General features: G+C 40.6%; 1 protein-coding gene across 3 annotated transcripts in view; it reads left to right on the top strand.

The window, feature by feature from the left end:
- abcc9 (ATP-binding cassette, sub-family C (CFTR/MRP), member 9) overlaps positions 1–17500 on the top strand; it is a 44562-nt gene that overhangs the window by 17228 nt on the left and 9834 nt on the right. For 2 of the 3 annotated variants that reach the window (XR_009666075.1, XM_061030312.1), the window contains exons 17-33: positions 1–6; positions 1126–1231; positions 6944–7045; positions 7296–7380; positions 7512–7592; positions 9526–9663; positions 9761–9886; positions 10241–10340; positions 10472–10545; positions 10626–10805; positions 10915–11069; positions 12203–12272; positions 12361–12518; positions 12613–12705; positions 13675–13777; positions 13912–14022; positions 14171–14291. The exon at positions 1–6 is cut by the window's left edge and continues 67 nt beyond it. Coding sequence is in view for 2 of the 3 variants with exons in the window: in XM_061030312.1 (XP_060886295.1) it covers positions 1–6; positions 1126–1231; positions 6944–7045; positions 7296–7380; positions 7512–7592; positions 9526–9663; positions 9761–9886; positions 10241–10340; positions 10472–10545; positions 10626–10805; positions 10915–11069; positions 12203–12272; positions 12361–12518; positions 12613–12705; positions 13675–13777; positions 13912–14022; positions 14171–14291 (1809 nt within the window). In the remaining variant the exon portion in view is untranslated. Of the gene's footprint in view, positions 7–1125; positions 1232–2051; positions 2107–4035; positions 4056–6943; positions 7046–7295; positions 7381–7511; positions 7593–9525; positions 9664–9760; positions 9887–10240; positions 10341–10471; positions 10546–10625; positions 10806–10914; positions 11070–12202; positions 12273–12360; positions 12519–12612; positions 12706–13674; positions 13778–13911; positions 14023–14170; positions 14292–17500 lie in introns of all 3 variants that reach the window. The other variant, XM_061030313.1, reaches the window with a different exon arrangement.

Raw genomic sequence — 17500 nt, 5'->3', positions numbered from 1 at the left:
CTACAGGTAGGAGGAATTACTCCACATCGGCTGAACATCGTTTATAGAAACGTTTGGATGGAGACGTTTGTTTTATTTCTGAAAGGGAACATTCATGCTTAAGCTCCAAGAAACCAGCTGCTTGAAGTAAATATTAAACACAGGTAACTTATGGACATCACAGAGGAAGGCAGAAGTTAACTTTGGTAACCTAGCAACAGTGAGATCGCTCTGGAAAAGGAGGTTGTGGGCGCAGAAAGCTCCGACTGTTGGGATCCTAATGCTGCAGTAACATCACTGACATATCAAGTGTCAGGAGACCATGTCATGTTGAGCAGGCTGCCAACAGATGGACAGTGTAGTATGACACACACACACACACACACACACACACACACACACACACGTACCATCCCCTGGGAAGTGACTTGCTCACTATGCCAGTTATGCTACTACTAAGAACATCAAGAGGTTGCTGCTGTTTTCCCTGCTCCACTTTTCAGAAAATCTGTGCTCAAACAGGCCGTTTGGAGATTTTCCCTTCATGACATCACAAAGGGCAGTAGCCCCTCCCCCAGGTGGGTGACACTCCCACAGCTAGGTGTTTGTTCTGCCCTCTGAGTCTGCCTTCTCACCGTAAACAATAGGACATGGAGCGAGAAAGACCGAGTACACCCAAGCCCTTCCATAGAGGGGGCGTGGTCAGACACAGCTCATTTACATATTTAAAGGTACAGACACAGAAACAGCCTGTTCTGAGCAGGGCTGAAATAGAGGGGTTTATAGACATGATCAAATACAGGATCAGAGTGGATTTAGAACAAGAAACTTCACACACATGTTTTGAGGAGCTCTGAGACTTATTTAAACTTTTTGAGAAGGAGGAGAATATGTGACCTTTAAGACGGGGTCAACTCTGATAGTTTTTCAGTAGTTGAAAAGTATGTGTTTATAGCTGTGTAACTAAACCACCTCTGACCCCTGACCTCCACTTTGAGGACTTGAATCTCTCACGACCCCAAAGGGCATCGGCAGGTTCTACATAAGAGAGAAGCCTGCAGCCGATATGACAAACCGCTAAAACTCTGAATACACATTCACATAATGAACTCGTGTGTGTGTGTGTGTGTGTGTGTGTCTCTTCAGGTCAGCTGACGATGATTGTAGGCCAGGTGGGTTGTGGGAAATCGTCCCTGTTGCTGGCCATGCTCGGTGAGATGCAGACCATCGATGGAAGAGTCCACTGGAGCAAGTAAGAACAGAACGCCATCACTTACAGGAACACAGCGTTTTATTTTAGAGATGCAGCTAAACGTCATGCTGTGCTGCTCGTGAGCTTAACCAGATTTTTGTTTTGCACGCAACATTTCAACTCTTAAGTGTCTCAGAGTTTAAGAAGGAGAACTTACTTTATATAGCACCGCGACTTGAACCCGGTGACCCTCTGGTTCCCAAGTCCCCACAGACGGAGCTACTACCACGGTGTTTAGCACGCTACACTGTCAAGCAGTCTATGTAGGAATTTACAGGATCTTGTTTTTCAGATTAAAAGAAGAGAAATCATGTGTTTAAAAACTTTTCTGGTCAATTTGCATTTAAATATAAGCTCTTACAGCGAAGCTGATACTGAACACACAATCACATCTGTGAGCCTTTCAGCAGGAAGGACGACTTTTTTTAAATTTCAGGTTCATAGGTTAATGTCAGCTTTGGTTTTTGTGAGTAGCTGAAAGATTTCACGTTTTCTTAGGATCGTCAAACTCTGCTTTTACCCTCCTGAAAGATTTCTCCCTGGAGTCCCACTTTTGAATTTTCCACGTTTGAATTTCCTGTCATCATGTCTGTGACTTTATTTGCAGCTTTCTTTTCCGTGCTTAAAAAAAAAAAAGTCTGAAACCTGTCGATTATAGCTGCACATGTGTAACCTGCAGCGCTGCACACTAACCTCTGCAGTGAGTGTGTGTGTTTACACATCTGTGTCCCTCTCTGTGTGACTTTAGCTCAGTGTGTGTGTGATGGTGATGGTATGTTTGGTTTCTATCTCTTCACTTCCTGCCTTCTCGCCACATCAGGCTGCCTGATTGTGAGATGGTCCACGAGGGGAACTTCAGGTACTTTCTCTCTCTGGTCTCGTCTTCCTTAAACATCTTTTATTTTCATGGACTACAAACCATTACATTCACATGTGATCCATCTGTCTTCTCTTTCTCTTCATTTTTTAAAAGATGTATTCTTCTAACACGCCAGAAGAAAGTTAATCTTCTATAAGACGAGAGTAGTGACAACATTTATTTTAGTTTTTTTAATAAATAATTACAGGAACCTTCAATATTTCAATAAATGTCAAACAATAAAAAATGTCATCCATGATTAATCAAAATTTAACCTAAGGGTACTTTACTTCCTGTTTGGATAGAAATTTGTTTTTCATTCTGAAAAAAAAAAGTAAAGGTTACAACATTATATATATATATATATATATATATGTATATATAATTATATTAATTAATTATATTATATACAGGAGAAAAAAAAGGAGCTGGAGTCAGCCGTGCTTTTATTTTGAAATAAAGTAAGGACCTTCTGGTAGAACAAAGGTTACGACATGAACTTAAATCGCCGTTAATGGAATGTTGAATATTCCATTAATTTTGCATTAAAAAATTAAAAAATGTAGGCTTTTATTTTGAAATGATATACTGTCTTAAACTGAGAGTACTTTACTTGCTCTTTGAATTCAACCATGCTTTTATTTTGAAATAAAGTAAGGACCTTCTGGTAGAACAAAGGTTACAACATTAACTTAAAATCGCCATTAATCGCATATTTGAAATTCCCCAAAAATAAAATAAAAATAGGCTTTTATTTTGAAATGTTGTACTGTCTTAACCTGAGAGTACTTTACTTGCTGTTTGAATTCAACGGTGCTTTTATTTTGAAATAAAGTAAGGACCTTCTGGTAGAACAAAGGTTACAACAATAACTTAAATCGACATTAATCGCATGTTTGAAATTCCATTATTTCGCATTAAAAAAAAATTAGGCTTTTATTTTGAAATGTTGTACTATCTAAAGCTGAGAGTACTTTACTTGCTGTTTGTATTAAACCGCGCTTTATTTTGAAATAAAGTAAGGACCTTCTGGTAGAACAAAGGTTACAACATTAACTTAAATCGACATTAATCGCATGTTTGAAATTCCCCCCCCCCCCAAAAAAAATAGGCTTTTATTTTGAAATGTTGTACTGTCTTAACCTGAGAGTACTTTACTTGCTGTTTGAATTCAACCGTGCTTTTATTTTGAAATAAAGTAAAGCCCTTCTGTTACATGGAAGGTTACCAAATTAACTTAAATACAGAAACAGGAAGTGGTTAGGGATCTCAAAGTGAGGTCAAACAGCTCAAAGGAACAGTAACAAAGGTCAATGTGTGATGTCATAAGGTCAATGTGTGATGTCATAAGGTGGATATTACTTTAGACTTGTTAGCTGAGCTGTCTGAGAGTTTATTAAAGTGAAATGAGACATTCAAAGATGCAGCAGTGTTCTTCTTTTACATCACTGAGACTACAGGGAGACACTGAGGACGAATATCTACGGAGAGCCTGAAGGGACAAAATACAGACAGCGCTAATTTCCACATATTCTTACTCTCTGAAGGCCTCGTGGATGTGCTTAATCTTTGAACCTATTATCACACGTACGCCCCACAGCTCGAGAAACTTAATTATAACAGAGAGACGGTGACTGCATCGCTAACACAGCTCTTATTCTCTGGGTGGGAAAGGCTAATTCGATTAGCGGTTAGCAGGCTAGCATCACGTCTTCATTACCAGGGCATGAAAATCCTCTCCTGTCCGTCTCCTCCATGTTTTCTGTCTTGTCTTCTTCTTCTTCTTCTTCTCTGTCGGCAGAAACGAGCTTATAGCAAGCAGCTTTCTCTCTTGTATCTGTGATTTGTCTTCCCACTCGCTCACTCACAAATATACACACGGTTGATTGTCGGGGTTATTCTAACACGCTGACGTGACTTTGACAGTTGGTCAGAGTCGGAGAAGACCGAGGAAGACTTCCGGAGGTATACGTTTCTTCTTCCTGTTTCCTGTCTACTGTACCGATGTGAAGTGATCCCAAATGACCCCTCATTCATTTCTCCTCCTTTTTTACTCATTTAAACTAACTTTAATGTCCATTTCTTCTCAGGACAAAAGTTTTGTTTTACTGCATCTAAATTATTTCCCCGAGTATTTCAGGCTGTGTTGTTCATGGACACATACAAAATGCGGACTCAAAGTTTTTAATTCAGGGGTTAAGGTGTTTTTTTTGATGCACATAGTAGTTATTTTACATACAGAATAGGCTATAAAGTATTTTTTGGACGAAGTATATTTAATTGATTCATGCAGGATCGGTCATGCTCTGAATGCTCTAACAAGAAGAGGAAACTAAAGTAAAAAAAAAAGAAGAATAGTTCCTACCAAGCTGAAAATAAAAGGCAAAAAGGACAAACAAGAAATAGAAACGTAGGATATAGACTCTGTATCCTCTCTATATTATAGAGTTTAGTAGAGAATAGTGATGTAAACAGGACAGTTGTCAAACCGCTTTGGGTCAAAGTCCACTAATTAAAGGAAGGGTAGGTTCAGTATGGTCTGATATGAGAAGACACAGTACGATAAGATATGATAAGGCATAGTACGGTACTATACCGTCTTTTCACCGATTTGTGGCCCACACTGATTATATCACTTTAAAGGGATTCTGTGATAATCAGTATTTTAGAGACAAAATATGGCAGCAGTTTGTAATTTAATAAACGCCTCTGTGAGGAGTCAGGAAGCTGTGACACAGTGAGTCAAATTATTAGGAAAATCATTTTGGAGTGCCATATCAATATATGACGCCTCCACGATTAATCGCCACATCGATATTTAATTCCACCCCTCATTCAAAGTCCTGCTTCTGTAATCTTCCTGCTACAGCGGCGTTATGTCTTTGTGTGTGTGTGTGTGTTCAGGAACTTCATCAGCCTTTACCGTGTGCCGCCTCCTCCTCATTGTGTTGCTCCGCCTCTTTTTTCTGCCATTGAGTTCATCATTGTTGGTTTTGGTGCGTTCTGACCCCCCGAGTGGTTTGTGTTTAAATGCTGGGAGTCATTGCCCGACTTTAGCTAAGACATTTAGATACTTCCTGGTAGTACAGAAGTTCAGATTATTGAAAACATTATTGTTTTCTTGAGTTCTTAAAGGGGACATATTCTGAAAAATCCACTTCTAAAGTGTTTTTGAACATATATCTGAGTAACCTGAGACTCTACTGACCCACAACATGTGAAATAAACCCATCCAGTCCTTTGTCTGTGGTCTGCATAAGTCTTACAACACAGAGAAAAATGCTCCATTTCAAATGTGCTCTCCTTGTGATGTCACAGTGGGATTCTGGTAAAAAAAAAAAAAAAAATCCCCTCCCCTCCCCTGGTATCTCCACCCATAGACTCCACCCCCAGCCTAGAGCAAAACTTTTACTCAGGTCGGCCATTTTTATTTTCGCTACAGAGGAGTGATGTCTACGGGGAAAACTCAGGGGGCGGGGCTCATTGCATTTAAAGAGACACACACACCAAAACGGAGCGTTCTGAGAGAGCTGGTTTATACAGGGTCACAAACCTCCTCTGGTGCTTGATTCATGTTATATTTTGACCAAAGCACAGCACAGATGTTTCATTTAGACCACAGGGGGACTGTTTGAAAAGGTGGAGAAGGGGGATGATATGTCCTCTTTAAATGAAACGGTCTGGAGGGCAAAATAGGTACCTACATGTCTCTTTAAGCTTTTGGGTCGATGTAGTTGTTCTCAAAGACTCCCAGCAAAGTGCTCCTGCCCTTGTTCCTGTTTTTATTTGTGTTGCTGTAGCCGACGCAATCGTGGCTGTTGTTGCTGTTGTTGTTGTTGTTGCTCATGTTGATGTTTTGCAGCTTACAATTAACCCAAATTCATTCTCCATGTTTCTCTCTCATGCCTGACAAGTTATACGTTCATGTTGCGGTGAAACATAATCCCCCTCCTCATTATTTTCCTTTCTCTCTTAGGATTGGGTGTCCCATTTATAAAGCTGGTTAGGACAGGAGAACTGATCTGATATTAGATTAAAACGCTGCGTTTCCACTAAGCGGTCCGGTTTGGTTCACCCTGATGTTTATGCATTTCCACAGCCGACCGTACCCTTACTAGATAAGCTAGGTGTAAACTGGAGATAGCGATGTCAGCTACGTAGTGGCATGAAATCATAGCAATGTGACAAAGTGTAGCCCGCCAATAAATTCAACAAAGAAGAAGAACGTGAGCCGAAGATGTCCAACGTTTTGTCTTCTTTCTTCTTGGCATGTTCTTCTTCTGTTTACCACAACAAGAAGACGACGAGCTTTGTTTGAGAGAATCCTTGAAATTACTCAACGGGATCTTTAAACATGGTGCCTTTTTGTGTTGGTCCTTTATTACCGCTATTGCACAGGAAGTGATGATTCTTTTGACCAATCAATGGACTGCAGGGATTCTAGCTCCACCCTTAAAGGTCGGATTGGTACGCTTGGCAACCTCCCAAGAAGAGTAGTAAAAAGGTAGGACAGAATGGGTCGTTTTTTCGGTGCCATTCCCAAAATTGAAAGTGGAAACACCAATACATTTTTGCTGAACCGAACCGGAGTGAACCGGACTGAACCGGACTGAAATGGACTGAACCAGACTGAACCTTGGTGGAAACTGGGCTTTTAATGCTCAAATTTCTTGAGTGTTTATTTGAATTTTGAAAGAACATGAAAAAGCTCATTTCTGAATTGATCTGCATCACTGCATCGGTCACAGATCACAGATCAGTCCTCCTGCTCTTTGAAGCTTTATGAAGACAGAACTCGTAGTTCTCATTCTACCTCTCTCTCTGTTTGCCTCCGTTTCCCATGATGCACCCAGCAAGAACAGAAACTCTGTGGCCTACGCTACCCAGAAGTCCTGGCTGCTCAACGCCACAGTGGAGGAAAACATCACCTTCGGCAGCCCCTTTAACAAACAGAGGTACAAAGTCAAATGTATCTGCTGTTAGATCATGGACAAACGTCATTATGAAATATGTTTATGAACATTAAATATTTATATATTTATTTCTAATTTTAACATCTTTGTAGGAAAATTGGGTTTATTTTTGTTAACGCCCTAAACATCAGTCTGTGCCTCCACTCTCGAATGCTCTGGAGTTGGTAGGACTTGGATTTTATTCTCATGAGAAGTTTACCTGTTACCATGGTGATTGCAATGTGTATTTCAGGTACAAGGCTGTGATCGATGCCTGCTCTCTGCAGCCAGACATCGACCTGCTGCCTTTTGGAGACCAGACAGAGATTGGAGAGAGGGTAAGTATAGACACACTTAAAATACTTCTAAAGAGATATGTCGGTGAGTTCTTGATTATTTTAACCTTTATTTAACCAGGGTGGTCCTACTGATATTTTTCTGTGTTTCTTCTTGTGTTTTTATGATTCAGGGTATCAACCTGAGCGGAGGTCAGAGACAGAGAATTTGTGTGGCCAGAGCCCTCTACCAAAACACCAACATCGTCTTCCTGGTGAGCTCCAAAACCTGAATCAAAGGTCACGTATGTGAAAGACACTTCACCATGTTTTATGTGTCCCTAGTCCGTCTACAAACCCCCCAATGATGAGAAAAGTCCATCCTCTCCGTCTTTCCCCTGCTCCACTTTTCAGAAAATGTGTGCTCAAACAGGCCGTTTGGCGATTTTCCCTTTATGACATCACAAAGGGCAGTAGCCCCTCCCCCAGGTGGGTGACACTCCCACAGCTAGGTGTTTGTTCTGCCCTCTGAGTCTGCCTTCTCACCGTAAACAATAGGACATGGAGCGAGAAAGCCCGAGCCACCCAAGCCCTTCCAGAGAGGGGGCGTGGTCAGACACAGCTCATTTACATATTTAAAGGTACAGACACAGAAACAGCCTGTTCTGAGCAGGGCTGAAATAGAGGGGTTTATAGACATGATCAAATACAGGATCAGAGTGGATTTAGAACAAGAAACTTCACACACATGTTTTGGGGAGCTCTGAGACTTATTTACAGTTTTTGAAAAGGAGGAGAATATGTCACCTTTAAAGATTTGTAATAGCTGCTGGCTTGTTCTGAGATGTCTTCACTGATAATTGGAATGTATATACAATATAGTTTGTCATGTAAAGCTGAATTAGATTAAGGAACACCCTCTCTGTACTGGATCAGTTTAGTCACATCCTCCATATTTCTGTATGATACAACAGATAATGCATGTTGACCTCTGGGATGAGGAGGTGTCCGCTTCTCTCGCCGCCCTGCCGTCATGAGTTTGTATTTCTCAGTAGACGCCTCATTTCCTGTTGCCACTGCGATCTTTAATTGATTATTTAGAATTTATCCACTTTAAAAAGCTATCAGTGGCATTCTTTAACTCGCTCATCACTCCTTGTAATGTCTGGAGCGGTGGAAACAGGAATGTGTAATGTGTGAGAGTGTAGTGTTTAATGAGGAGGGGATGTTTTCCTTTCATTAACATGATCCGATCTCAAAGATTGAATTATGCATAATCTTTAAAGACATCAATTAATCATAAGCAGAGCTCCATTAGCAGAACTTTAGCACGCACTCTGAAGCAGCGGCACACCCAGCCGGAGACACGATAACGGAGACGAGCAGAGGTTTAAGTGTTTACGTGTAAGTCGTTATCAGAGGATCCATTTCATATCCAGATGTTGAGGAAAACAAAATGTGTGCAGAGAAAATGTGATGGAAAAAGGAGAGGCGTAAGAGGTGATACATTTAAAATCATCCAAAACACAAAAACAACATACAAAACCTCGCAGACACATGGTCCAACCGATCCCATCCCCCTACACACTGTACAGAAAGGAAAGACCTTCAAACCAACACACAAACAAAAACAAATCAAAGAGATGCAATTCAAAACAATCATGGTTTATTTAGATGGCCAATGGTGTATCAATTCTGATGACATAATACTTTTTTGAGGGTATTTGATCATGCCTATAAACCCCTCTATTTCAGCCCTGCTCAGAACAGGCTGTTTCTGTGTCTGTACCTTTAAATATGCAAATGAGCGGTGTCTGACCACGCCCCCTCTCTAGAAGGGCTTGGGTGTACCCGGTGTCTTTCTCGCTCCATGTCCTATTGTTTACGGTGAGAAGGCAGACTCAGAGGGCAGAACAAACACCTAGCTGTGGGAGTGTCACCCACCTGGGGGAGGGGCTACTGCCCTTTGTGATGTCATGAAGGGAAAATCGCCAAACGGCCTGTTTGAGCACACATTTTCTGAAAAGTGGAGCAGGGAAAAGACAGAGAGGATGGACTTTTCTCATCATTGGGGGGTTTGTGGACGGACTAGAGACACATGAGGAAGTGTGCTTTAAAAACAGGGACGATAGAAGCTTCTAAATTAAATGATAAATGATCCCCCTTTTCCAAAATTGTGTGGTAACTTCTCTGCCCGTTGTCTCACAGGACGATCCGTTCTCCGCTCTGGACATCCACCTCAGCGATCACCTGATGCAGGAGGGAATCCTCAAGTTCCTGCAGGATGATAAACGGACTGTAGTCCTGGTCACCCACAAACTGCAGTACCTCATACACGCAGACTGGGTGAGACTCCAAACCCCCCAAGACTTAAACACAAACACGACTTCAACATGTTTTATTTTAAATTTTTGGATGTTTGGTTTTCTGTTTCTTTGTCCAGATCATAGCAATGAAGGACGGCTCGGTTCTGAGAGAGGGGACTCTGAAGGACATCCAGACTCATGACGTGGAGCTTTACGATCACTGGAAAACTCTGATGAACAGACAAGACCAGGAGCTAGAGAAGGTAATGTGACCTGTTTTCAACTCTGGTTACTGATCACTGTGAAGGAGGTTTTCCAGGCAACTAATTCTTAAATCAGTTAAACACTAATTTAAATTCAGATGAGTCTAAAGTCAAGAGATTGACTCAGAAAATGTCAAAAGTAAGCGGCAACCTCCAGTTTTGAAAAAAATTAAGCCGATGCTGAAGTTACAAAAATCTTGCAGTTCCTTGAGTGTCCACTAGAGGCTGGCTGCAGAAAGCACAGGAAGTCACATACACACCCATTCAAAAAAGCAGAAATTCAAATGTTTACAGCCTAGTTCAAAAAATGAAATAGTGCTCCTTGACTATATATTTTGTTCCGCTCTGCTGTAGGACATCCAGCAGGACAGTCAAACAACCCTGGAGAGGAAAACACTTAGAAGAGCTTTTTACTCCAGAGAGGCCAAGAACCAAACGGACGACGAAGACGAAGGTAACACATTTAGCACTTTTTGGTCATTTTCATCAAATGTGGCTAACGGGATATTTCTGGTAAATTCTTCATGTTTCGCTGAAAGAATTCAACGTTGGCTTGATCTAACAGCTGATTTTTAATCCTGTCAGAGGAAGAAGAGGAGGAGGAAGAGGACGACAACATGTCAACAACCACTAACAGAAGATCCAAAATCCCATGGAGGGTAAATCCATGAAGTCCACACAGCTGCGCACATCTGTATCAGATCGTTGAACTCTTAAACGCTAAACATTCTCTCCTCAGGTGTGCTGGCGTTACCTGTCCTCCGGAGGCTTCTTCATGGTGTTCCTGATGATCTCCTCCAAACTCCTCAAACACTCTGTCATCGTCGCCATCGACTACTGGATAGCGAAATGGACTTCGGCCAAAACCAACCACAACGCCACGATGAGCGGCAACAGCACGTTGAACGCTCAAACAGAGGTGGAGACGATACTGTGAAACTTCACCTCATCACCCTCACCTTATTATGTCATCTACTAACAAAACATGTGTGTGTGTGTGTGTGTGTGTGTGTGTGTGTGACCTGCAGAACGACTCCTACTACCTGCAAGTGTTTATCATCCTTTGTGCGGCTGGAATCACGCTATGTCTCATCACCTCCCTCACCGTGGAGTTTCTGGGTCTCTCTGCGGCGACCAACCTGCACCACAACCTGCTCAACAAGATCATCCACGCTCCCATCAGGTACACAAAACACTCACACACACACAAACAACACACACACTTTTTTTCCTCCAAATGTTTTTGTTAAATTTTTGCAGACAGATGTACAACATGATGTCACATAGGAGTAAATCAGGTCATCTGCATAGAGTAAAACAAAAAGCCCCAATTAAACAGAAAAACAAGACAATAAAATAATAAACACCCATTTTACCCTCCCAGCTTCCTAAGGTGGTCATCCATTAGCGACTGTCGTAACATAGATACTAATAAGACAATACAAGTAGACACAGACACATATGTAAAAAAATAAAATAAATAATAATAATAATGATAAAAACAAAAATATATTTAAATACATACATATACACAAATACATTCAATTCGACAAAAAATAAATAAATAAAATTAAAAAAAGTAAATAAATTAAATTTAAAAAATTAAATAAATAAAATAAAAAAAAGTAAATAAATTAAATTAAAATGTAAATTAATAAAATAAAAAAGTAAATTAATAAATTAAAAAGAAATAAAAAAAAGTAAATAAATAAAATAAAAAAGTAAATAAAAAAAATAAAAAAGTAAATAAATAAAATAAAAAAGTAAATAAAAAAAAAATAAAAAAAGTAAATAAATGAAATTTAAAAAAAGTAAATAAATAAAATTTAAAAAAGTAAATAAAAAGAGGAGGGGGGGATGTCTCTCTCCATCAATTAATTCTGCTCAAGCTGTGTCCCTAGCATCATCAGGAGTGATAGAAAGCTTGTCTCTAATACGGTCTATTAGGAAGGCCCCAAGTCTTATTGAAGGATGTTAGAGATCATACACCACACTTTTAAAAGCTCAGACTGAACCCACATGGTGGTAGCTTTAGCCTTCGAGCTCCACGACCCGGTTAGCATAGCATTTAGCTATGATGCGTTTTTCCTTCCGCACATCTTCAATTACTTTCCTAAAGTCTGTGCGCACGTCTGAGATTTCAGACCTCAAGTCAAGCCGTCAGATTGTCTATTTTTTTTTGGTTAAAAAATAGGGTTTTTTTTCCATTATGGAGGAGTTGATCTTGGTTAGCACACACTGCTCTGACCGTAAATGCAAAAGTAGCTTTCAAGCGTTGCATTTGCTCAGTTATATATTCTCTCTCTCTCTCCTCAGGTTCTTTGACATCACTCCTCTGGGTCAGATCCTCAACAGATTCTCAGCTGATACCAACATCATAGACCAGGTGTGCAGACGTCCAAATGTTCAGTATTTATGAATCAACGAGGACTCTTGACTTCACTCCCACGTCTGCGTCTCTCTTTCTCTTTCAGCACATTCCTCCGACGCTCGAGTCTTTAACGAGATCCACGCTGCTGTGTTTGTCGGCCATCGGGGTAATCTCCTGCATCACTCGGACCTTCCTCATCGCCCTGGTACCTATCGCGGTGGCCTTCTACTTCATCCAGAAGTACTTCAGGGTGGCCTCAAAGTGAGTCCACATAGGGAATGTCTTTGTTTAGTATTTAAGTAAATCTTGATTTTAAGGTGCAGTACCTGACACTTTCTGTGTGTCTGTGGTTCAGAGACCTGCAGGACCTCGATGACTCCACTCAGCTGCCTCTGCTCTGTCACTTCTCTGAGACGGCGGAGGGTCTCACCACAATAAGAGCCTTCAGGTACAAACCAGCATTTTCTTTACTCTGGGGGACACCTGAGTTATTTACTCCGTATGAGAAAGGGACATTTTTATCTCATGTTTTTTTATGTAACTACAAACGCTTTCAAAATGTTAACAATTATTTCAATAAGTAATCGCCATGGTTACAAAAAATAGAAGCAGCAGAATCTTCTTGAATTTCTGTCGTCACCCTCTCTCTCCCAACGTCACATAATCCAACATTAAACAGTTTTTACCCCTCAGGACTTCCTCTCTCACACACACACATACACACACACACTCACACACACACACACACATATATACACACACACACACACACTCACACACTCACACACACACACACACACATATATATATATACACTCACACACACATATACACACACACATACATACACACACACATATACACACACTCACACATACACATACACACACACAAACACACTAACACACATATATATACACTCACACACTCACACGCACACACATACATACACACTCACACACACACACACACACTTTTACACACACACACACACACACACACACATTTTTACACACACACACACACACACACACACACACACACACACACACACACACACACACACACACACACACAGAAACAGTGAGTGTGCCGTTGGGACAGATTCTTGGCAGTCATGATCGAGTTCCCGTTTTCATTATTCACCCTCTAAAGCCGGAGTCAAACGCTGGAATATCATCTGAGCTGTTTTTTGTTCTCCGAGCTGAAGAGAGAGAAACAGGAAGTGTTGGGAGGAGAGAGTCGGGGGGGGGGGGCTCCCCCTCTGCCATACCTTCTGTTTGGACATTTCTCCACTATCATCATTATGACTCCCTGTTGCCATGGAAACAGGATGCTGGAGGACATAAAGGTGCAGCAGTGTGTTTTTATAAAGACTGGAGGGGATGATATTTTTTTTTTTTATGTTTTCTTGCAGACATGAAGCTCGTTTCAAACAGCGCATGCTGGAGCTGACTGACACCAACAACACGGCCTACCTGTTTCTGTCCGCCGCCAACCGCTGGCTGGAGGTCCGAACGGTGAGGAGCCATTTTTATTACATCACTTATCATATCAAAGTGAAACATTCACTGAGCAGGAATGTGAAATGCAAACAAACTGTACAACATTTAAAAAACAGGATGAATGAAACAGTTCCCCTCTTTTTGTGCAGGACTACCTCGGGTCGGTGATCGTGCTCACTGCAGCCGTCTTGTCCATCTGGAACGCAGAGCACGGATCCGGCAACGGCCTGGTGGGCCTCGGACTCACCTACGCCCTCACTGTGAGTCGACTTCTCTGTTTATATTTATATTTTACTTCATCGTTACCCCTTCAGTGGGTTATATCCACCATGGTTTACAGTCAACATAAACATTATTATTTATAACCGACCCCCCCCCCCCCCTCTCTCTCTCTGTGTTCCTCTTTAGGTCACTAACTACCTGAACTGGGTGGTGAGGAACCTGGCCGACCTGGAGGTCCAGATGGCGGCTGTGAAGAAGGTCGACAGCTTCCTCGGCACAGAGTCGGAGGACTACGAGGGAACTATAGGTAACTGAGTTCTTAAAATACAAAATATTATACCCGACTAGCTGATTTATCTGAATTTAAAAAAAGAAGTGGATGCACAGCAGCCACCATGACGTCACTCATCTGTTTGGGTCTAAAGTTTTGAAACCTCCAGTTTGGCATTTTGGCTGTCAGTATTTTTGTTTTTGGAGCGAGAATTAAAAGAATTGGTAAAGAGGCCGAGCAAATGGGAAGCGGGAGCTAACAAGCTAACAGTAGCGCTAGCCTGGATAGCAAGCTGTGTATAAAAAAACACTATTTTTTTCTCCCTTTATTGGAAAGGAGCAAAAAAGAATGACAGGAAATGTTTGGAAAGTTTAAAGGTGCTGCTCCACTTTTCAGAAAATGTGTGCTCAAACAGGCCGTTTGGAGATTCTCCCTTCATGACATCACAAAGGGCAGTAGCCCCTCCCCCAGGTGGAGGACACTCCCACAGCTAGGTGTTTGTTCTCTTAGTACATACTTTCAAATTAATTTATCTCTATGTTTTTTCAAAGAGTTCAAAGAGATAAAGATGAGTTAACGGCTGATGATTTATTCGATAGAACAGAATGACCTGCTGTGTGTGTGTGTGTGTGTGTGTGTGTGTGTGTGTGTGTGTGTGTGTGTGTGTGTGTGTGTGTGTGTGTGTGTGTGTGTGTGTGTGTGTGTGTGTAAGAGGTGAGTGGGTTCATGTGTGTGCAGCCTCAGAGTCCAGAAACTGTGTTTTGAGGTTTATGGGATGTGCTGTTGCTATGCTGAAACACAAACGCTGCTGGCTTCTCGTCCTGCAGGCTGCAGATATCAGCATTTTGTTTTTTAACTTTATTGAATCACTTTTAACGACGATGACATAACTTATATTTAATAAGGACGAACCGAACCGAACTAAGCGAGCCCGATCTGTGCACAGAAAAGGGGGGAATCAGCCATTTCTGGAAACATAACAAAGCCTGATTGGACGTCCAGAAAGAAGAAGAAGAAGGAGCCAAAAAGAGACATGTGATTATAAGAGAGCAGTGGAGTTAATCTTGTGTCTTCTGTGACCTCTCGACCTTTGTGGTTTACAGTAACCAACGAAACCAACTAAAACAAACCCAAAACGTCCAGAGTGACGGAGAACAGAGAGATTCCTCCTCTCTGACATCATGGAAGCTTCCAGAGTGAATGATGAAAAAAAAAAAAAACCAAGACAGCAGCAGAAGTACGAAGCCCCTTATCTTGTTTAAGTAGTGAGAATGAGGCACGATGGAAGCAATGTTTCTACTGAGCAGAGATATCAGAGCGTGAAGTCTAGCAGCTCCCACACGACTTGAACTCATTTCTGAAATGAAATAAAAACCTGATTTTAACCCTCAGGCATCAGTTTAATTTACGACCCTCTTCAGTCACTAAGGACGAAAATGTCCACTTCCAAAAAACCTGCTATAATAATAGAACAGATTGATATTTTTTTCTACTTTTGTTTTGCATACATCTCTTAAACAACTTCAGCTTTGCTTAAAACTACCAAATATTGAGTAATTATCAGGAAATTAACACTTTTAAATGCCAGTTTGATTACATGATTCTGGCATTTAAAGGGTTAAATTCCTGATAATTATTCAATATTTGGTAGTTTTGAGCAGGGCTGGAGTTGTTTAAGAGATTTATGCAAAAAAAAGTAGAAAAAAATATTAGAAAATACTATTTTTATATCAGTTTTTTGTAAGTGGACATTTTTTGTCCTTAGTGACTCAAGAGGGTCGTAAACATGTTTCTCAGTGTTCTAGTGATCTATTTAAAAAAATTTATTTGCATTCCAAAATTTGTCAAGAGAGAGACTTTCTTACAAAAATGTGTGCCATATGCACTAACACAGACAAAATGATGACCAGATAAAGAGGAAAGATTTGACCAAATGGACAAAAATGTCCATAATGATGTATGAGGGTTAAAAACTCATAAACGTTAAACCAGCAGACAGCACGAGTGGAGACGACGACGTTCAATAAATATATCTCCACTTGGCATTTGAAAGTTTTCTGCAGGGAAGAGTAGAACAGCAGATGAGAAGTTTAAAACGGCGATATTCTTTGGAGAAGAAGTCGAGAAAAAGTTTGTAACCAAGAAGTGCATTATGGGAAGTGTAGGATCCAGAGTACTTTATCTCTTTATTAAAAAAAAGAAGTCATGGATTAACTGTTGTAGAATTTGGGTCAGATGTCTCTCATAGGCTACGAGGAGTCACTGCTAATCATATTTTCAATCTTATTTTTCATCATTTTATCAAACGGCATCGAGTGAACAACAAAGCGTTAGCATGCTGGTTTTAAAAAAGCTGCAAAAGGACAACAAAAGTAAAATCTCAAACAAAGCAAACCAATTTTCTCTCATTTTAACTCCTGACCTCTTTTGCGTTCTTACTTTTTAAAATCTGAAATGTTTATTTAATCATTTTCTCCAAAATGTTCTTTTTAAATCACTTCTTAAAACTCACTTTTATAAACTTGCTTTTATTTGATTTCTCCTTTTAAAGATCTATCCCTTCCTTTTATTAATTTTATCGCTTCTAACCTTTTTATCTCCCTCTTCTTTAAATGTTTTAACCTTTAAATGTATCTCTTCCTGTATTAATTTTACTGCTCTTAGTCTTTTTTTTTAAATGACTACTCTTTTTATCTTTTAACTCTTCAGCTCTCTGTTGCTTTATTCATTTAACCAATGTCCCGTTTATCCCTTCTTTTTATCTTCATTCTGTGTTTACAGCCTGTGATGTGATGTCGTCCCACTTTCCCTCAATTTTGAATTTTGTTCTCTCCTGATTGATTTTAAAGTAATTTTCCTTCATTGTATTGAACTACCTCTCCACACCTGCCTGTTGGATCTCTATTATTCCTGTTACTTGCATTTTTACAATGTTGCCCTCTCTGTTGATCTCTGTTCTGTATGGTTGTGAATCTGAAGCTGCACTTTAAAGGGAAACTACCTCTCCCTCTATATCTCTTATTTGTTATGACTCGGCTCCATGTGGTCTATATGTTCCTGTTTACATAAAGCAGGACTCTAACATACAGAACCTGCAGACGCTCAGTAATCTGCTCGCTGTCCTCCACTCTCGTCTCCTGTAATGTGAAATAAACCGCCTCTCTCTCTCTCTCTCTCTGTCTCTCTCTCTCTCTCTCTCTCTCTCTGTCTCTCTGTCTCTCTCTCCCTCTCTCTCTGTCTCTCTC

This window comes from Labrus mixtus, chromosome 22 (genome assembly GCF_963584025.1).
Source record: "Labrus mixtus chromosome 22, fLabMix1.1, whole genome shotgun sequence".
Lineage (NCBI taxonomy): Eukaryota > Metazoa > Chordata > Actinopteri > Labriformes > Labridae > Labrus > Labrus mixtus.
Note: the sequence above shows the minus strand (reverse complement) of the source record. Positions and strands in the feature narration are given on the sequence as shown.